This window comes from Sturnira hondurensis, unplaced genomic scaffold (genome assembly GCF_014824575.4).
Source record: "Sturnira hondurensis isolate 20B ecotype Veracruz unplaced genomic scaffold, ASM1482457v3 Scaffold0010428, whole genome shotgun sequence".
In the NCBI taxonomy this organism is placed as follows: Eukaryota; Metazoa; Chordata; class Mammalia; order Chiroptera; family Phyllostomidae; genus Sturnira; species Sturnira hondurensis.
Window position 1 is genome coordinate 6792492 of NW_028083059.1, and position 22448 is coordinate 6814939.

Here is a 22448-nt window from a genome sequence, read left to right on the forward strand (position 1 = left end):
TTTTGGTATTGCTTAGTTAATGACTTATTCTCATAAAAATAAAACCATGTTTATTATAGCATCAGATATAAATTGGAAAAGCATAAAAACAAAATCACCTGTATCCTTCTCAGAGATAACTGCTATTTATAGTTTGAAGTATTCTTCAGATCTTTTTAATGCATGCATATTTTAGTATTTTAAAAGTACAGATCAGAGTATACACATAATTTTATTTTCTGCCTTTTACTGAACATTTGAGCATTTTCTAGCATTTTAAAATGCTTTTATTTTAAAGCATGGGTTTTTTTTTATGTCTGTATAATTTTCCATCAGATAATATTTAAATCCTATGGCACTTTCTAATTCCTTCCTTCTCATAAAATTTGAAACTTTTGACACCTATCACTAGCTTGCCCTCTAGGGTATATGGGAGCAATCCTATGAAACATTTTAAGAATTATACTCACATTTGCCCTGGCCAGTATGGCTCAATTGTTTGGAGCATTGTCCCATAATGAAAAGGTTGCAAGTTCAATTCTGAGTCAGGGCACATACCTGGGTTACGGGTTCGGTTCTTGCGCAGGGCACATACAACCCCTGGCCCGGGCGTGTACATGAGACAACCAGTTGATTCTCCTGTCTTGCACTGATGTTTCTCTCAGTTCCTTCCTCTAAAAAGCAGTGATAAAATGTCCCTGGCTGAGGATAGTAAAAAAAAAGAGAGAATTATACTCTTTACATTAGCTACAGGGTGGTATGTCTTGACCAATTAGAGGCCTGAGTGAAAATGTTTTAAAAAGTAAACGTTTACAAGAAGTAAATGTTCAAAATTTTAGCTACATAAATGATATGCCGACTATAGGCATCCCCCTTATTTTATTGTGATTTACTTAATTGCACTTTGCAGATAGTACGTTACTTTACAAATTGAAACTTTGTGGCCACCTTGCATCAAGCAAGTTCAAACAAGTCTATTGGCATCATTTTCTAACAACATTTGCTTACTTCAGGTATCTCTGTTACATTTTGGTAGTTCTCACAATATTACAAAACTTTTCATTATTATTATTGTTGCATTTTTTATCTGTGATCAGTGATCTTTGATGCTACTATTGTTCATTGTTTGGGGCTGCCATGAACTGTACCCGTATATGATAGCAAGCTGGAAAAATGTGTGCTCTGACTCCACTGATTGGATCATTCCCCCATCTCACTCTCTTTCTGCTCAGGCCTCTCTGTTCTCCAAGACGCAATAATGAAATTAGGACAAGTGATAACTTACAGTGGCATCTAAGTGTTCCAAGTGAGAGGAAGAGTCATTTAAATTAAAAGTTAGAAGTGATTAAGTTTACCGAAGAAGGCATGTACCAAACAGCCAAATTGTGAATACAAAGGGAAAGTTCTTAAAGACCATTAAAAGTGCTACTCTGGTGAACATGTGAATGATTAGAAAGCAGTAGAGTTTTATTGCTGATATGGAGAAAGTATTAGTGGTCTGGATAGAAGATGAACCAGCCACAACATTCCTTAAGCCAAAGCCTAATGCAGAGCAGGGCCCTAACTCTCTTCAATTCTATGAAGGCTGAGAGAGGTGAGTGAACTTCAGAAGAAAAGTTTGAAGCTGGTTAGTGAGGTTTAAGGAAAGAAGTTGTCCCCATAGCAAAAGCGCAAGGTGAAGCAGCAAGTTATCCAGTAGATCTAGCTCAGATAGTTCATCAAGGTGGTTACATTAAACAACAGATTGTCAATATAGATGAAACAGCCTTGTATTGGGAGAAGATGCCATCTAGGATTTCCACAGCTAGAGAGAAGACAATGTCCAGTATCAGAGCTTCAAAGACCAGTTTGTCTCTCTTATTGGGGGCTAATTGGTGAGTTTTAAATTAAAGTCAGTGTGCACTTTATTCCAGAAATCCTAGGGCACTTAACAATTATGCTAAGTATGCTCTGCCTGTTCTCTATAAATGGAACAAGAAAGCCTGAATAACAGTACATCTGTTTCACCATGCTTTACTAAATTATGTTAAGCCTACTTTCGAGACCTACTGCTCAAAAAAAAAAAAAAAGATTCCTTTCAAGTATTACTGCCAAGAGCTCTGATGAAGACATACAAAGAGATTAACATTGTTTTCATGCCTGGTAACACAATGTCCATTCTGCAGCCCATGGATCAAGGAGTAATTTTGACTTTCAAATTTTAATATTTAAGAAACACCTTTCATAAGGCCATGGCTGCCATAGATAGTGATTCCAGTGATGGTTCTGGTCAACGTCAATTGAAAACCTGGACAGGGTTTGTTCACCATTCTCAATGCCATTAAGAATAGTTGTGATTAATGGGAAAAGGTCAAAACACCAGTGTTAACAGGAGTTTGGAAGAAGTTGATTCCAATCCTCAGTGGATGATTTTGAGGGATTCAAGACTTCAGTGGAGGAAATAACTGCAGTTGTGGTGGAACTAGAATTAGAAGTGGTGCTTGGAGATGCCACTTTTCCTGCTGTCTCTTAACACTTTAATGGATGGGGAGTTGTTTCTTATGAAGAATGAGCAAAGAAAGTGGTTTCTTGAGATGGAACCCACTTCTGGTGAAGATGCTCTGACAATTGAGATGATAAAAAAGGATTTAGAATAATATAAAATTATATGTACTATTAATTTATAGTTTCCATACACTAATAGTTCATAAACCAGTGGCAGGGTTTGAGAGGGTTAAATCCAGCTTTTAAAGAAGTTCTACTGTAGGTAAAATGCTGTCAAATAACATTGCATGCTACAGAGTAATTGTTTGTGAAAGGAAGAGTCAGTCGATGAGGCAAAATTCATTGCTGTTGTACTTGAAGAAATTTCTACAGTCACCCCAACCTTTAGCAACTACCACCCTGATCAGTTGGCAGCTGTCAACATCGGGCAAGACCATCCAGCAAAAAATATAATGACTTGCTGAAGACTCAGATGATGGTTAGTGTGTTTTAGCAATAAAATGTTTTTTAGTTAAAGTATGTACATTGTTTCTTTTTTTTTAGACATAGTGCTATTGCACACTTAACAGACAACAGTGTAGTGTAAATGTAACTTTTATATGCACTGGGAAACAAAACAATTGGTGTGAGTAGCTTTATTGCAAAATTCACTTTATTTTGGTGTTCTGAAACTGAACCTGCAGTATCTCTGAGGTATGCCTATATACTTTTGTTCATTTGTATAGACTAGCCTGAGTTCAGAAAAAGTCAATAACTTGATTGTTTATTGAATAAGGAAAATAACTTCACAGTCCACACATTTATATGTGCAATGTATATCCTCATTTTCTCTTTCTACCTTCCATTCCTAAAATGGTCTCACCGAGTGCATCAGTTTTCTTTGGCTGCCATACTAAAGTATGATTGACTGTGGCTTGAACAACAGAAATTTTTTTCTCCAAGTTCTGGAGACTAGAGGTCCAGGGTCTGTGTTGGCAGGTTTGATTTCTCCTAAGGCCTCCCTGGCTTGCAGATGCTATCTTCTTGCTGTGTCTACACATGGCCTTTTTTCAGAGCAGGTACCTCTCTGGTGTGTCTCCCTCTTCTGTAAGGACTTCATTTATTGGTTTAGAGCCCACTCATATGATCTCATTTAAACTTAATTACCTCTTTAAAGGCCCTGTCTCTACATACAGTCACTTTCTGAGGTGCATTGGGAATTAGAACTTTAACATGGGAATTTAAATAACCTTTAGCAGTAGTGTATCTTGAATCATTTGTAGAGTTCTTTAGTAATTTCTTTTTTTTTTTTCAGGGTGAATCCTCTAATGGCTCAAATGACAGAGGAATGAAATCACTAGTAAATAAAATGACTATCGCTTTGAAAACAAAATCTGTTAATGTCAGGGAAAAAGTTATCAGTTTTATTGAGAATACATCAACGCCTGTGGACCGGTGAGTTTCTTATATGGTATGAGCTTATGATGAGTAATTAAAACTAAGAAAAGTATTTTAGAGTAAGTATTAGTTGAATTGAATGTATTCTAGAAAAGGATTATGAAGTGCATTTTTAATTAGATGGTTTCAGTTTCCATTTTAAAGGTCATTGTGACATGTCCTTTATCGCTGTAAAATTTGTCTATAGATTGCTTTCTTTTTACCACTGCTCAGAGTAAGGTGCAGATAATGATTCTGCGCATTTATGCCATTTCTTAAAAAAAATATTCAAGTGCCATTTTATCTTTTTCACGTCATTTGGCTGCTTTCCACATGTCAAATGGATAGGAATCATCTAAGTGCAGTAATCTTTATAGCAGGAACCTCTTCTTCTACTTCGGGAATTTTAAAACCTACAGAGTTTGGTCATGCTAAATAAAGCAGAAATCCATTTCTTAAGTTTAAGTGTTCAGATCTTCATAGAATTTTGTTCACTGAATATAATGGACCTTTATTTTCTCATGATTTATAAATGAAGGGCACAGCCAACAAATAATAAACAAGTTTAAGAATATTTGTTATATCGTTTCTTACTGGAACTGTGAGTGCACAATATGTTTCTTCTCCACACTTTGGCCTAATTGATCTTTCTTGTTCCTTGGGGTCAAAACTAACCTAATAATTCAGTAGAGAATTTGTTTCTAAGCAAGCATAATCTTGGAAATATGTTACAGTATTTAATTTCACCGTTATGTCTTACACATAGTATCCTAGGAAAGTTGAAATATTTTACTTTCAGATTTAAATGTCAGGAAGTTATTTGTCACTTGTAAAAGTATAGTACATACACATATAAAAATATATTTTACCCCCATTTAGAAAATAGTAAAGAAGAGAATAGGTTGTTTTCACCAATCCAGAAAATTGTATGCTGTATAAAATGGTCGACTGATAAATAATATTAAAGTATTTTATATAATGAAATGATTTTTTGATCATTGACATATATGTCTGCTCTTAAAAGCCTCTACTCTTTTTAACTTTAATTAGTGCATTCTGAATTAGAGGACTATTACTACTACATTTTATAACATGACATTAAAAATATTATTTTAATGAACTGATGATAACTCTAAATTGAAGACTTCTCGTTGAAGAGTCACTTGAAACGGGCTTCTTTTTCATTTTTTCTTGTGCTTTGGATGATTGAAACATTTTCTTATAATGTATACTCTGCATTAGAGAAACTGATTATATTTTTTGTTTCAAAGCTGTTGTGTTTTTTTTATAATCATTTTGTTCTGTCCCTGCCTCGATTTACTATAGAATGTCTTTCAATCTTCCTTGGCCAGACAGAACATGTACAGAGCGGTAAGCCAATGAGTAGAGCAGCTTTGTCGGACCATCCTTTACCTTTAGCATGCTTCCTGCTATCTATGTGGCTCCTGCTGTCTTGGCTAAAATTTCCTGTAGCTGTTTCAAGTGCTAAACTTTTCTCATTCTGCTTTTAGGAGTACATGTGATGCTCATCTCTTTTTGTCTTTTGCTTTGATCACTAAATTTTTTTTATTGCATGATTCTTTGCATCTCCCATTCCTCAGATGAAAGTCAAGTACATTCAAACCCAAGGACTTCGTAAAGCTATACAGCTTTTGTTGAGAGAGGAAGTTGAAACAAAGAAAATGTGTAGTCTCAGAGTTGGCTGAGTATTAGCTTTGGAGCTCATTTACTTTTGTGTCATGCCCTAATGGTAGAGAAAATCATAGTACCTGAAAAAAGGCAACATTCATGGTTCAAATTCTGGTTATTTGATGTACATTATATCTCAATATTTTTAGATTTTTCTTAATAAAATATTTGTATGTATTAATACTTCTATATAGCTTTACAGTTTTTATACTTAGAATTTTTCTGCAACTTAAATTAGAATATCAATTATAGCAACACCTATGAACATTTTAAAAGAAATCTAGTCATAACTTTGAATGTAAATTGAGCTTTGGAATAATGGACTTGACTTTTTCTCAGGTCATTTCAATATTTCCAGTGACTGGAAATAGCATTTCTAAAAACCAGTAGTTTACTCTCAATTTACTGATAAGAGTTTTTATTTGCTGTGGCTGTTCCTACACAATATCAATTACAGGGCTTCTATGATAACATTTTCTAAGACTATTTTAAAGGTAATTGCATCTTTTAAAATTATAATGTTTATGAATAATCTTTCTATTATCTCTTATTATATAACTACTGAATTAGTCTAATTTTACCTAACACAAGTTTTCTCCCAAATTCTTAATTTTTAAAAAAATTTAAATTATCTTTTCTGGTCCAAAGGCAGATGAATCTATTTTGAGTATAGAATTTAGTGAAATGAAACATTAGCTTTTTCTGAACTCAACAAGTTAAGTAAAAACCTGATCAAACCGTTTTGTAGATATTTATTATTTTCAGTAAGAAAGTTTATTTTAGTTAACTGCTTTTGTTTAAAGTTCATCCATTGAATTTTGCTAATTTCTAGCCAGTATTTTTTTAAAGATTTTATTTATTTATTTTTAGAGAGAGGGGAAGGGAGGGAGAAAGAGAGGGAGAGAAATGGTAATGTGTGGTTGCCTCTAGCATGCCCCCTAACTGGGGATCTGGCCTGCAAGCCAGGCACGCGCCCTGACTGAGAATTGAACCAGTGACCTCTCAGTTTGCAGGCAGGTGCCCAATCCATTGAGCCACACCAGAGGGCTCTAGCTAGTCTTTTAAGAGTCATGTCAGTAATCTTTAGCAATCTTGTTTATAAAAACTCCACTGTGTTATAAATCTAGATTGATGATGAATAGCTTCTTTTTTTTTGATTTGTCTCTTCAGAATTGGTTTCTGGTTCAAGCATTTACTATAAACATTATTACTTTCTGTGTTATAGCAGGCAGTTTTGGCTGTGCTTTAATATTAGGAGAAAGGCAATAATTTAAATCCCACAATTTGATAATTTAGATGGCACTAAAGTGTTTTTAGATAAGGCTATTATCTTTGTCTTTGCCTTTTGTAAGAAAACTGAATCTGAGTTTCATAGATGTTTAAATTACTTTTTAACAATCATAGTTTGATCATTTTCAGGATAATTTTACATTACATATATTTGAATATAAAATCAATTTTATTTTAACTTAATCAAAATTTAAGGTATGAAATAAGCCAAGTGTTGAAAGACAAATACCATATGATCTCACCTTTAACAGGAAGCTAAACAACAAAACAAACAAGCAAGCAAAATAAAAACAAAGACACTGAAATAGAGAACAGGGGGATAGTGACCAGAGGGGAGAAGGGAGGGAATTTCAGGGGAAAAGGGGGAAGGATTTACAGGAACTAGTATAAAGGACAGATGGACAATAACTAAGGGGGGTAGAAATGGGAGGGAGGTGGGGATCACTGAGGGGGTGGGCTGGGATGGGAGTAAAAGACAGAAAACTGTACTTGAACAATAATTAAGTTTAAAAAATTTAAGGTATGTATAATAACCTAACTTATAATTCCCAAAGAGTGTCTAGTTATACACTCGACTCTCATTAATTTTCTGTTGAGAAAATTGATGTTGTTTCGGAAAAAGTAAAGATTTAAGCCATTTTCAACAAAATTAGGTTGTGATGATTTTTATTGATGAAATGTATTAGAAAACTATTTAAAATACATATTTGATCTTCATCTTCTGGAAAAATTGAATTCTAAGACTAAGACATATAACTTGATATTTTTCCACTTTGGAATTTTCTTGATAACATGCCAAAGGGAAATAAAAAGGCACAGTTTTTCTTCATACCTTATCCTACAAATAATACAATGTGTATTCCCCAGAAACTCATAGTATTTTTTTGGAAATACTTTAATTGTACTTCTTGGTTCTTTTGATATTACCTGCAAAGTAATGAGATTAAGTTTTATGTTAAAAAAAGAGGTCACACTTCCTGTAGAATGAATTAACTTTGAGTATATATGTTGTTTATGCTTCTTTCACTTGAAGAAGAAAGGCACATTCATGTTCCTGGTTTACTTACATTTATGTATAAGAAGTAGAATCTTAGTTTCGATTAAAACAGTAGTAACAATAAAAGAAATTGGGAGGACACCCATAGGAGAACCTTAAGCAATTCTAGAATCTGAAAGTTTTCCATAATCTATATTGTATGTTAGCACTTGCCATATGCCAGGCATTGTTCCAAGAGGTTTACAAAATATTAACTGATTTAATTCTTACAGTAACCAAAGGGTAGATACTATCATCATTTTACATCTTAGTAAACAGAAGCACAGAGAGGTTTAGTAACTTCTATAAAGCCACATAGATCTATAAGCTTTGGCTTTAATATGAATATTAAAATGTTTCAGGTTTAATTTTATTCACAGAATATAACTGACCCTTATATTCCCATACAAATGAAGGATACAGCCAGGAAATAGTAAACAAGTTTAAGAATATCTGTTACATTGTTTCTTACTGGAACTGTGAGTGCATGGTGTATTTTTTCTCTATATATTAGCCACTGAGTACTTATGCCACTTTTGCTAACATATTTCCTTATCGTATCATTTTCTTTAACATAGCTATCCTAAAACTGGGTTGTACATGGGTGAACAAAGAACATTTACATTTGTTTGAATATTCAAATGATAGTTGATGAAAACTAATTGCTTAAGTGATGCTTCTCTCCTCCTCACCCCCACATTCTTTGAATATAGGCATGTGAGTAGCAGTGACAGAGTGGGCAAGCCGTACCGTGGTGTGAAGCCTGTGTTCAGCATTGGGGATGAGGAAGAATACGACACAGGTGCAGTAGTATACTTACTTACAGACTTCTTTCCTTAGGTACTAGCAGTGATTATAAAGATTATTCTGGGACTAGCAAACAACTACTTAAAAAAAGAAAAGGCTCAGTGAGATTCTGTAGAAGAGATTGGAGACTATTTTTCTATTAAGAGTTTGGTTTTAGATACCTTAACTTCTGAATATTAGGAATCCAAGTAGAAATGTTGAGTAGCCAGTTGATTGTAGAAGTTGATAGCTGAGGAGACAAGTCTGAGATAGGATAATCTGGGAAATCATCAGTGTACGAATAGTATTTAAATCTATGGGACTGGATTTAAACCCCTTTGATCCACCCACGGAGGAGATTGGGAGTTGTGGGGCTGCTGCCAGGGAGTTCCAAAACAGGCATCTAAGAGCCTTTTGAAACTAAAGGCGATATCTTAAAGGGCCACAAGATGGAGATACTGTGTCAGGGAACTTTGTCATCCTTTGCGTGGTTAGTTGTCTTTATACTTTTAAAAATAATTTATTACTGTGGTTCATAATCTCACTGTCAAGAACAGCATACAAATGTACAAAATATGAAAAAAGAATTCCCAAATCTCACCTTGTGTTTTCCACTTAGTAATAATATCTTGCATATTTTCCATCTCAGTCCATGTACCTCCTTAACTATTTTTCTATCATATAAACATACCATAATTTATTTAATCAGTCTTCTCCCACTGACATTGGTAGTTTTTTTTTTTATTTCGGATGGCAATAGATATTTATATACATATGTATAAATGAACTTGTTGCAAGTGTACTCAGAAGGTAAATTTGTAACAGTAAAGCTTGCCAGGTTATAGGGAATCACATTTGATATTTTAAATATTTTTTATTTATCTGCTTTTAGAGAGAGGGGAAGGGAAGGAGAAAGAGTGGGAGAGAAACATCAACATGTGGTTGCCTCTCATGTGTCCCCTACTGGGGACCTGGCCTGCAACCCAGGCATGTGCCCTGACTGGGAATCAAACTGGTGACCCTCTGGTTCACAGGCCCATGCTCAATCCACTGAGCTACACCAGCCAGGGCACATTTGATATTTTAATACACACTATAGAATCACTTTTCAGAAAACTTGCATTGAGGTAAATGCAATTTTCTGTTTGCTATTTTTCATTGTTTGTTTTGCTCATATTTTCCCATCCTCTCTTTTGCCCTGTTCCTGTTACATTATCTCTCCCTGACTATCTCAACCCCTTCCTTTAACAAAGGGAAGAAACCAATGGACGGATAAACTATGGTATATTTACATAAATCTCACACCACACACATACACATATTTATACTGTGGAAAACTGCACAGTAATGAAAATCAGGAAACTAAAGCTATGTCTATTAGCATTGATACATTTTATAATGTTGGTAGTGGGGTAGCTGTTATAGAATAATACAATAGATATGAAATAATACAGTTTATATAAGTTTTACTTAAAATATAAAGCACTTCTCTATATTATTTAGGGATATTCATATATAGTTAAAGCACAGAACTGAGTAACATCAAATTCAGATAGTCACTATTTCTTGGTCAGGAAGGAGGAGGAATGTGACTGGGGAGAGATACATGAGGGCTTCACTTTCTTATTTAAGCTAGAATAAGTGTATAGATACATGAGATTTCCTTTTTTCATTATATCTCTTTATATTTGAAGTATTTCTTAAGTGAAAACAAAATAACTAGAATGTTTTCTATTTTTCTCATGGAAAAAGGTTGACTTTTACTTACCTGTCCTGGGATGGATTTTTTTCGTTATTTTTCTTAAAATCAGAAAACAGCAAGACAAAAAGAACTCTCTCACATTTGCCCTTGAGATAGATGCTTATTCACCCATCTCTCTACAAGACTAGTCATAGTTCATAGTTATGGTTATTTTGGTTTTTTTATACTTTATTTATTTATTTTTAGAGATAGGGGACGGGAGGGGAAAAAGAGAAGGAAAAAAACATCAGTGGTTGCCTCTTGTGCACCCTCACTGGGGACCTGGTCTGCAGCCCAGGCATGTGCCCTGACTGGGAATCGAACCAGCTATTCTTGAGTTGGCAGATCGGCATTCAATCCACTGAACCACACCAGCCGGGACCATAGTTCTATTATCTAAATCAAAAAGTTTAAGTTTCTCAGTTAGTTTAATCTTTTAAAAGTGCATTCTTAGTATGTTCACGTGACTTTTAACCATATAGTGATTTTTCATAACACTATTTCTGTATTGGTATCCATGGCATAAGGAAATATAGAAGGATTAGAATTGATTGGGTGTTATTTTAGCCCATATGCTTAAAGTACTACTGAAATTGTTTTTCAGGCTGTTAAGAAATGCATCATTTTTAAAGGTGGTAATGCCCACTTTTAACACTTTAATTTTTTGTAGATGAAATTGACAGTTCTTCCATGTCAGATGATGATAGAAAGGAGGTTGTAAACATTCAGACGTGGATAAACAAGCCAGATATCAAGCATCATTTTCCTTGTAAAGAAGTGAAAGAAAATGGACACATGTTTCCCAGGTACTTTTTAAAATGTCTGTTTCAGAAGTAAAATTGAATTTAGAGAAATTAATAACATAGAATTGAACTATAGGAGAAGTTTTATTTATCCAAGTACAATAAGATATAACTTACTTCTATCAGTATTTATATGTCTTGATTTTTAGAAATGTTATGTATTTTTATTTTGAAAGTTTAAACAAAAATGTTGAAGAAACAGTTCATTGAATACTGTTATAATACTCTCTCAGATTCACCAACTTTTAATTTCTTTTCACACTATTCCATCTCTCTGTGTGTGTGTGTATATACATATGAACTTCCCTTTTGCCAAGACACTAAGCAGCAGCTTACANAGATATCAAGCATCATTTTCCTTGTAAAGAAGTGAAAGAAAATGGACACATGTTTCCCAGGTACTTTTTAAAATGTCTGTTTCAGAAGTAAAATTGAATTTAGAGAAATTAATAACATAGAATTGAACTATAGGAGAAGTTTTATTTATCCAAGTACAATAAGATATAACTTACTTCTATCAGTATTTATATGTCTTGATTTTTAGAAATGTTATATATTTTTATTTTGAAAGTTTAAACAAAAATGTTGAAGAAACAGTTCATTGAATACTGTTATAATACTCTCTCAGATTCACCAACTTTTCATTTCTTTTCACACTATTCCATCTCTCTATGTGTGTGTGTATATATACATATGAACTTCCCTTTTGCCAAGACACTAAGCAGCAGCTTACAGCCACCACACTTTACCCCCAAGAGCCTTATGATAAATCTCCCAACTCCAATAGCATCAGCACATCTTTTAAAACCTCAAGAATTAACCTGATTCAACATATAGACCGTACTCAAATATTTTCAGAGTGCCCCCAAAGTATCTTTTATAGTCTTTGTTGGTACTTCATGTTTGAGGAACCAAGTCAGGGTTTACATGTTGTATTTGTCTGTTATATTGGGTTGGCCAAAAAGTTCATTCGGTTTTTTCCCCTATGATGGTTTTAGTAGTGCTTAATTATCTTTAACTTCATTCAAAACAATTTGTTACATTGTATTGTGACAGCTGTCATATCAGTGTACATTTAAAAAACTTATCAAAATTGGTGAATTTTTCTGCAGCCATTTTAATATTGAAGATGGAAAAAATGTGCAACACTGTTGGCATATTATGCTTTATTATCTCAAGAAAGGTAAAAACATAACTGAAACACAAAAAGAGTTTTTGTGCAGTGTATGGAGAAGGTGCTCTGACTGATGGAACGGTCAGAAGTGGTTTGCCTGGTACTATTGACATTTTGGCCAAATAATAACAGCACCTCTGGCCTCCACCCACTAGAAAGCAATAGCAGGAGATAGCCAACATACTCAAAATATCCAAGTCAATAAAATTATTGGTGAAAATGAAAAATGTATCTCTTATTTTACAGAAAAAACTTTTTGGCCAACCCAATATTTAGTCTCACTCAAAGTACAAAGTACTTGACCCCACACCACTGCTTCCCCCTTTTCTTCATAATGAATGAATCCTTTGAGTCTAGGCCTATTGTTCTGCCAAAAGTCCCACAATCTGGATTTATCATATGATTTTCTTATTGTATCGATATTACCTAAAATTGTATCATTATTATCATTATATTAAAACTGAGCTGAGATATAAGATGGGGGAGTGTCATTAATTATGTGCCCATTTGTCTTCAGGATCCAGTTACAGAATATTATAAAACATGTAAGATAGCCCAACTGTTGCTTAGTGGTCTTTGATATTAGGCCTGTGCTGTGGTATGTTGAACAAAATACTTTATGAATGTAGACAATACTGTCAGAGTCTGAAAGACAGTATATTTCATATACCATACAAAATAAGTTCTAAAAATCTATTATTCACTTGTATTATACGTATTATAAAATGTTATACCTTTTCTCTTAAACAGTTACAAGATTGATTATCTGTTTAAAAAACATTAATTTTGTATACAACTAAGGGAAAATTAAAAGCTTTTATTAGGTAGCTTATTTGTTTATAATGAACCTTTGCATTTTTAACTCAAAAGTAATTTCATCTGGAGTTGAACATTTTTATAATTGGCGCTATTTAAGTAACAGCTATTTAAATGACATTTGAAAAACATTGTTTTTGTTTTTTAATGCTTTTTTCCCCCTCTCAAGTCATCTGTTGGTTACTGCAACACATATGTACTGTTTAAGAGAGATTCTTTCACGGAAAGGATTGGCTTATATACAGTCTCGACAAGCACTAAATTCTGTGGTTAAAATTACATCCAAAAAGAAACATCCTGAGTTAATTACTTTCAAGTATGGAAATAGCAGTGCTTCAGGAATAGAAATCTTGGCAATTGAAAGGTAAGATTTTCTTGGCCTGGTTTTATCTGAATTACTGATTTAGTTCATTATTAAACACTTTATCTGTTTTGGGGACTAGTTGGTGAAATAGGATACTCAAACCACTTTTATTAATATTTGTCACTATCTTTATTCCAAATCCTTATCTGTTGGTTTAGCCATTAGCACATGATTTCAGTAAGTGCCATCGCTGACTATAAAAAAACTTGTTGACAGAAAGGTCTTTAAGAATAATCTATTTCAGTGCTGCATTAAATGCTGGTTTGCAATTAAATAAGAAAATTGTCTCAGAATGTAAGGCAGTGTTTTTATTTTCTTTCATCAAATTCTTATTTTGAAAGAATGTCCTTGAAATCAGTCATGCACTTAATGGTGTAGTTCATTTACAATCTGGTCTAAGCTCCTCCTTGTCTCACTGTGGACCAGTGACAAACAGTTCATGGACTGGCACAAGGGCCATACACCACACCGATCTCTAAACCAAACCATATTTAATTTTACAAGATAAACATGTAAAGCCAAGAGGGGTTGAATGACTTCCAGATCTTCACCCCTACCTTGTGATAGAACCAAATATAGCTCTTCTGACTCCTGATCTCCAGTTTATTCTCTCTTGCTCTCTGCACTATATGAAAAATCACCTTGCTTTTACATTTAGATTTTATTTCTCCCCAAATATGCTTTTGAATATGGGTTAATATAAGTTATGGAAGGACATGGGAGGGCAGGGAAAGCTTCCCATTGGAAGTGACATCTAAGCTAAGTTCTAAAGGTAAAGGACTATATTTTTATATATATATATGTATTTCCCCCCCACAGATATTTGATCCCAAATGCAGGAGATGCTACCAAAGCCATAAAACAACAGATCATGAAAGTTCTAGATGCTTTGGAAAGTTAATGTGAAAGAAAATTACTTCAGAAGAAATTAAGGCAACCAAGAGAAACATGGACATTTTCCTGACTGAACTAACTGGAGACATTTCATTTGCTTCTGGGGGGTGCTTGAACAGCCGGTCTAAAAAGTGTAAATTATTATAATCAGTCTCTGGACAGTTAAAATTTTTTTAATTTTCTTTTGTATTTTGGTTTTGTAAAATGATTAATTATAAAAGTCAGTTATTAAATGACTTTAAAGTAACTGACCCAGTGCCCTTATGAACTAAGGGAGAAGAATGCAGTTCTGTTTTGAAGAGCTGTTTTAAGGGAACATGCGTCACTTTCAGATTTAAAAACAATCATACACATACATATTTGCAATGTCTTCACTGAAAATTAGAGATAGAATTAGTTGAAAAGACCCCTTTAATTGCTGCATTTGGCTTTACCCACTGAGCATTATCAGAAACTAAAAAATATTACATAAATTAATAATTAGCTTGTTGTTTCTGTTCTTAAAAAGAATAAAATGTTTTTGATGAAATGGATACAGATTCCAGCCAACTCAGAAACTCAGTCCAGCTAGTGAAATGTTGAAACATCAGTTTCCAAACATCTTCTTTGCACCATGAGCTAATAATTTGAAGATGATGTGTTTCAGATATTAACTTCATCCTAATGGTTTCTATGGAGCATTTAAAAGCAATATAAGAAGAAGGGAAGCATGTTAAGATTACAATTCACATTTTGAGGACAGAATTGTATTTGTACAGATGTCATTGGTCTTTATTACAAATGGAGTATTTGATTTAGGATATTTCAAAACACAAGTTGAACACATGCTGATTTATCCTCAGTGAGATTATGGTCTGTGACCACAAATAACCCACTTAAATAAAAGCCAAATAATCGAGGGATGTATAAACTATAGTTGTTTTTATCATTACTTTCTGAAATTTCTCTTTTTTTTTTTGGTTTTTGTCTTGTCTTACTAAAATTCCGGTGGTCTGAAACTATTTTTATTCTCTTAATATGACAAAACTGTAACGTGATCTGCTTTATTTTACAGCTTCCTTAGTTTAATTTATTGAGGTCTGTATTGGACACATTAGGTAAGAGAAATCCAAGAACACATTTGAGGACATGGAACAATTTCTTGTAAAATCTGTTTGGGAAGTAGCAAATTCTTACAACCTACCGTGTCTTAAAATGTGATAGATTATCCCCAAGGAGGTGATAGGAGAAATGTTTAGATGTGTTCTGTTTGCAGACAGTTATTTTAATGTACTTAATGGATCAAGTGACTAAAAGGCAGCATAGGCCAATATATTTTATTCTGACACTTAAATAAAAACAGTTTACTTGGAGTGGTTGAAGACATTTGCATGAAATTGCACCTGGTGCAATAATTGATATTTATAATTCTCCCCACAACTGTTATATTGCATTTTTTTCCTTTTCTTGGTGCCCCTTTAAAAATGTCCTGAAGTCTCATTTTTTTGCCTATTTCAGCTATGGGACTTTTTACATAATATTAATGTAAAGATGTGTTACTGTTTATAAATTACAGATGTAAATAAACCAATGCAGTTTGCTCAAAACTTTGTTCTTAATGACAGTCTCTTTTTCTCTCCTTCCCCCATTTATAAATCTCTATAGATAGCAAAAGATTAGAAAATCGAGGGTTATCATTTCTGTAGAATTTAAATGTTCATATTTCAGGTTCAAAAGTATTAAGATTCCTATTTCACCTAGGTGGGGATAGCGGAAAGAGGTAATTTAATGACTTTAAATTTCACATGTAATAAATTGAACTTCTCTGAATTTCAGTTTGTTACCTGTAATAACACTACAGTTATTACTCATGAATATTAAGTGAAAATTCATTTCATTGATCATTGGGCACTTACGAAGCTCATTCCCCCTTTGCTGGCTCACTAATCACAGAACTAGAATTCACTCTGGGATGTCTACCTCTGGTGCACTTCCAAGATTGCAGAGGCTGCAACAATATGAAGTTGGTATTATTTTCTTTTTTAAAAAATTTTATTTATTTATCTTTAGAGGGGAAGGGAAGGAGAGGGGGAGAGAATTATCAATGTATGGTTACCTCTCGTGTGTCCCCTGATGGGAACTGGCCTGCAACCCAGACATGTGCCCTGACTGGGAATCAAACCGCGATCCTTTGGTTCTCAGGTCTGCGCTCAATCCACTGAGCTACACTAGCCAGGGCTTGAAGTTGGTATTATTTTCAAGTTGTGAAAGCAAAGGTTCAAAGAAATTGAGTGAGTGAAAAGGGAATAGTACTTGTATCCCCTCTTCTTAATCCTCTTCCTGGGAGTTACTATTGCTAATAGGTATAAAATGAATTCTGTATATACATTTGATGCCACTTGCTCACCATTAATAAAACATGTTTTCTAGTAAGGATGATAAATTTGTACTGATGTAATCAACCATTTTTGCCACAGGTATGTTTCACACAGGACCTTTAACTCCTTAGCATGATATTCTGACAAACTGACCAGCCATAGATCAGCAGATGTTTTTGTTTTGTTTAATTGACATTTTGACTTTGGGGAAACCCAACTCTGTAGGTTGAATGTGTGATGAAAGTAATATCCCATCTTCACAGTAACATCTCTTTGGGGGAGGGTTTTTATTTTAGTTTTATATTTCAACTACAGCATATATTCCATATTTTATATTAGTTTCAGGGATATAACACAATCGTTAGAACACCATCTTGAACTTTTAAAAAAATAACATCTTTATAGAAATACAAGCCACATATTATAAAACCGAACTTCTTGGAAGTCTACAATTCAGTGGTTTCTAGTACACTCACAGAGTTGTGCAACCATCAGCACTATTTAATTCCAGAACATTTTATAATCCCCCCCAAATCCCATACCCATTGGCAGTCACTCCTATTTCTGCCATCTCTCCAGCCCTTGGCAACCACTAATTACTTTCTTGTTCTCTGGATTTGCATATTCTGGACATTTCATGATAAAAGGGGATCATATAAGAAGTGGCTTCTGTGTCTAGCTCCTTTCATTTAACAGTGTTTTCAAACTTCACTTGTAGCATATATAACAATTTCGTTTTTATGGCCGAATACTATTCCACTGTGTGGGTATTACCATGTTTTATTTATGCCCTCATTACCTGATGGACATTTGAATTGCTTCTACTTTTGGCTGTTGTGACTAATGTCGCTTTGAACATTCATGTATAAGTTTTTATGCTGACATGTTTTCAGTTCTTTGGCATAGCTTCCTTGGAGTAGAATTACTCTGTCATGTCAATTCTGCACTTAATTTATGAGGACTTCCAAACTGTTTTTCCAGAGAGACTTCACCATTTCACCATGTATGAGTGCTCTTAATTTCTCTAATTTCTTGCCAACACTGGTTTTGTCCATCTTTTTTATTATAGCCATTGAGGATGTGAAGTGGTATCTGAGGTTTTCATTTGCATTTTCCTAATGACTTATGTTGAGTATCTTTTCACATGCTTATTAGACATTTGTATATCACCTTTGGAGAAGTTGATTCAGAGTCTTTGCCCATTTGTAAATTTCTTTCTGTTTGAGTTGTAAGAAGTTTTTATATATTGGATACAAGTGTCTTTATCATTTTCTTTTATTTTATATATTTTATTGATTATCTAGTACAGTTATCCCATTTTTCTCCCCTTTATTCCCCTCTGCCCTGCACCCTTCCCATATGCATCTCCCTCCTTAGTTCATGTCCATGTGTCACACACATAAGTTCTTTGGCTGCTCCATTCCCTATACTATTCTTAACCCCGCCCCCTACTTTGTACCTACCATTTATGCTATTTATTCTCTCTAACTTTCCCCTCCACTTTCCCCCTTCTCCCCACTGATAACCCTCCATGTGATCTCCCTTTCTGTGATTCTCTTCCTGTTCTACTTGTTTGCTTAGTTTTTGTTTTTATATTTTTGTTAGGTTCAGTTGTTGATAATTTGTTGTCATTTTACTATTCATATTTTTGATCATCTTTTTTTTTCCAGTGAGTCCCTTTAACATTTCATATAATAAGGGCTTGGTGATGATGAACTCCTTTAACTTGACCTTATCTGAGAAGCACTTTATCTGCTCTTCCATTCTGAATGATACAGCTCTTCATTCTTTTGTATGTGGCTATCAAGTCATCCCAGCATTATCTGTTGAACGATTATTTTTTCCAATTGAATAGTTCTGGCACCCTTGCTGGAAATTAGTTGACCATAATTGTGAAGTTCTATTTCTGTACTCTATCATTTATATTCTGTTGGTCTCTAAATCTATTCTTATGCCAAAAACACGTTTTGATTACTATAGCTCTGTACTAACTTTTAAAATTGAGGAGTGTGAGTTCTCCAATTTTGATCTTTTTTAAGACTTTTTGAATTTCTTTTTTTTAATATTTTATTTATTTATCTTTAGAGGGGAAGGGAAGGAGAGAAGGAGAGAAACATCAATGTATGGTTGTCTCTCATGGGTCCCCTGCTGGGAACTGGCCTGCAACCCAGGCATGGGCCCTGACTGGGAATCGAACCGCGATCGTGTGGTTCACAGGCCCGTGCTCAATCCACTGAGCTACACCAGCCAGGGCCTGAATTTCTTGTAATCTTAGTCCTTTGAATTTCTACATTAGTGGTTAGACTAGTTTATCAGTTTCTGAAATAAAGGTACTTAGGATTTTGATAGGGATTGTACTGAAAGTAAATCATTTTGGGAGTGTTGTTATCTTATCTTAATACTACCTTCTAATTTAGGGACATAGGGTGTCTTTCAATCGGTTTAGGTCTTTAATTTCTTTCAGTGATGTTTTTTAGTTTTGCAGAGGACAAATCTTACACTTCTCTTATTAAATATATTCCTGTTTTATTCATTTTGATGCTATTATAAATTGAATTGTTTTTCTAATTCATTTTCAGATTGTCCATTGCTAGTGTAGAGAAATATAACTGATTTTTGTATATGGATCTTGTATCCAGCATTGCTGAATTTTCTTACTATAACATTTTTTGTGGATTCATGAGGATTTTTTACTCAGCATCCTATCATCTGTGAAGAGATCATTTTTAACTTTTTTCTTTGCAATATGGATACCTTTTCTCTCTTTTTCTTACATAACAGCCCTGGTAAAAGCATCTAGTACAGTGCTGAACAGAAGTATCAAGAGCAGCATCTTTGTCTTGTTTTCTCCTTCTCTCCCTCTTCCTGGCACTGATCCCATTGTGAGGCCCTTACCCTCATGACTTTTTCCCTAATTGTCTTCTAAAAGTCTCATCTCCAAATTACTACCACATTGGTGGTCACAGCTTCAACATAAGAATTTTAGGGGGGCACAAACATTGGCAAAAACATTGTTTTTATCATGAAGGGTCTTGGATGTTTCAAACTTTTTCATCTACTGAGATGGTCACATGGCTTTTCTCCTTTATTAATACGGTTTGTTACATTGATTGGTTTTTCATATGTTAAACCAACCTATTCCTGGGATAAATCTGTTGGTCATGATGTATACAGTGATCCCTCGCCTATCACGGAAGTTCCGTTCCAGAGACCCCCACAATAGGTCAGAATCCACGAAGAAGGGGCATTACATTTATTTATGTATTTATTTATTTATATCTATTTTAAGGCATTATAAATCCTTCTCACACTCCTAACCTTTCCTACTCTCTCATTAACCTTTCCCACACTCTTATAAACACTTCATATGCTCCTAAACACTTAGAACACTCTTAAACCTATGTAATTTTAACAACATATAAAATTCTATATGGGTACTCACCAACGAAGTACACTACAACTTGAATGATGAAGATCATGAATTATGTAGCTGTACAGTACTGATGGCGACGAAGGTGATGACGATGAGACGCATGTACTGCACAGCCAAGAAGAGCAGCATCACAGCTCTTCTGAAGGCACCACTTCACCGGGCGCTTCATCATGTGGTGCAGTATCTTCGCCCTGGGCTGTAACTTTTATTTCCACTAAAGGTGTAGGCGTAATTGATCTCTTCATCCGAAGAGATGATCTCACTCCCCATGAACATAGTTATGGGGGGTTGCTGGCATTGCCTTTTATCTGCAAAGGCAGCTTCTCCATGCAGAGAAATGCTCGAGTCCAAAGTGTCTCTGAAGTTTGTCAAACCTGCCCTTGCTGGCACTGAATGGGGTTGGTCTGGTGGGAGAAGCACTCAACGGTCCTGCTTCTGTGTCGTCGTCCTTGTTATCATCCTTGTCACCTTCGCGAACGTCCATGTGTTCTGAAAAACTATCATAAAGTTTCCTGGCCTTCATCCAGATGGTGTTGGTGTCCAGCAAGATGTTCTTCCTGCAGTTATTTATCCACAGGGCCAATGCAGATTCCATCCTCACAATGGCCTTATTGCGGGAAGTGATCACCCTCTTTGCAGTCTTGTTAAAAGTCACTGTTGCCCTAGACCTAACATTCTTCTTGTCTTTTCTTTATGTAGCAAACAGTAGGTTCATTGATCCCGTAATGGCAGCCTACAGCCGCATAGCTTTTGCCTTCCTCTAACATGTTGAGAAGTTCCACCTTTTCTTTGATGGTAAGCATATTCCTCTGGTGCTTGGGTTCACTGCCAGAAGCCTTAGAAGGCACAGAATGTTTGGGTGGCATCATAAGGCTTGAAATAAATGCAAACTTTTACAAAAATTTCAACAACACTGCAGAACAACACTACACCCAGCGGTGATCAGACGTCAATGTGAAGTGGACAAGGAGAGGTGCTGAATGTGTGGGCACAGTGCAGGAGAGCAAACAGACTGGTCACTAAGCCAATCAGCGCCCAGGATACAGAACACAGTGCTGTGGTTGGTCGCCTTCCATTCCACCAGCCAATAGTGTGCCATGTACAATCTCATGTTGGCAAACTTGCACAAGCAGAGTAGTGGTATACTTCATTTCCATTGTGTACAGTACAGTATTCATCTGATGAAATACATACTGTGTTTTATTTCGATTTAATGTTCTTTTAGTATGTTTGAATTAGCATTTTTATATTGTTTTAAGTTTTTTTTTAAATTATTTATCTTTAGGAGGGGAAGGGAAGGAGAGAAATATCAATGTATGGTTGCCTCCCGTGAGTCCCCCGCTGGGGACTGGCCTGCAATCCAGGCATGTGCCCTGACTGGGAATCAAACCGCGATTGTGTGGTTCACAGGCCCGCGCTCAATCCACTGAACTACACCAGCCAGGGCTGTTTTAAGTTTTTTAGACAAAAATAATTAAAATCATAAATATTGTATGCATACCTATATACTGCAAAGTCCTGCAATATAGCAAAAACTGTGATACAGAATTAGATAGTTTTTTAAAAAAAACCCACGATACAGTGAAGCCACAATAAGTGAACCGTGATATAGCCAGGGATGACTGTAATCCTTTTCATGTACTGCTGGATTCTTGTTAGTATTTTACTGAGGATTTTTGCATCTGGGTTCATAAGGGTTACTGGTTTGCAGTTTTCTTATAATGTCTTTGGCTTTGATATAAGGGTAATGCAGGCCTCACAGAATGAGCTGGGAAGTGTACCCCCCTCTATTTTCTCATAGGGTTTAAAAAGGTGTTTAACTTACAATTTTTTAAAAATATGCTTTGTAGACTGGGACTAGGAGGAACTTCATTAATTTGATAGTGTCTCTAGAAAACCTCCAGCTAACATCAAGTTTAATGACTAAAGACTGAATGCTTCCCCCCAAAGAATGGTAACAATGATGCCTACTTTCACTGTTACTCCTCAACTGTCCTAGAAGTCCTAGCCAGTGCAATAGGCAAGGAAAAGAAATAAAAGAGCTACAGATTAGAAAGGAAGAAATAAAATTATTCTTGCTCATAGATTGCCATATGATGATTTTAGTAAGATTACAAGAACATATGTATACATGGTCAACATACAAAAATCATCCATATATCTATATATTAGCAGTGAACAATCGG

The 22448-nt window shown here is 34.9% G+C and overlaps 1 protein-coding gene across 4 annotated transcripts in view; it reads left to right on the forward strand.

Moving 5' to 3' along the window:
* The window catches only part of TBC1D23 (TBC1 domain family member 23), a 72759-nt gene extending 56703 nt beyond the window's left edge, over positions 1-16056 (forward strand). For 2 of the 4 annotated variants that reach the window (XM_037058933.1, XM_037058932.1), the window contains 6 exons: positions 3758-3897; positions 5206-5250; positions 8608-8696; positions 11092-11227; positions 13384-13578; positions 14398-16056. In XM_037058933.1, coding sequence (XP_036914828.1) covers positions 3758-3897; positions 5206-5250; positions 8608-8696; positions 11092-11227; positions 13384-13578; positions 14398-14479 — 687 coding nt within the window. In that variant the 3' untranslated portion in view covers positions 14480-16056. Of the gene's footprint in view, positions 1-3757; positions 3898-5205; positions 5251-8607; positions 8697-11091; positions 11228-11564; positions 11623-13383; positions 13579-14397 lie in introns of all 4 variants that reach the window. The other 2 variants (XM_037058930.1, XM_037058931.1) reach the window with 2 other exon arrangements.
* The last annotated feature ends 6392 nt before the right edge of the window (positions 16057-22448 follow it).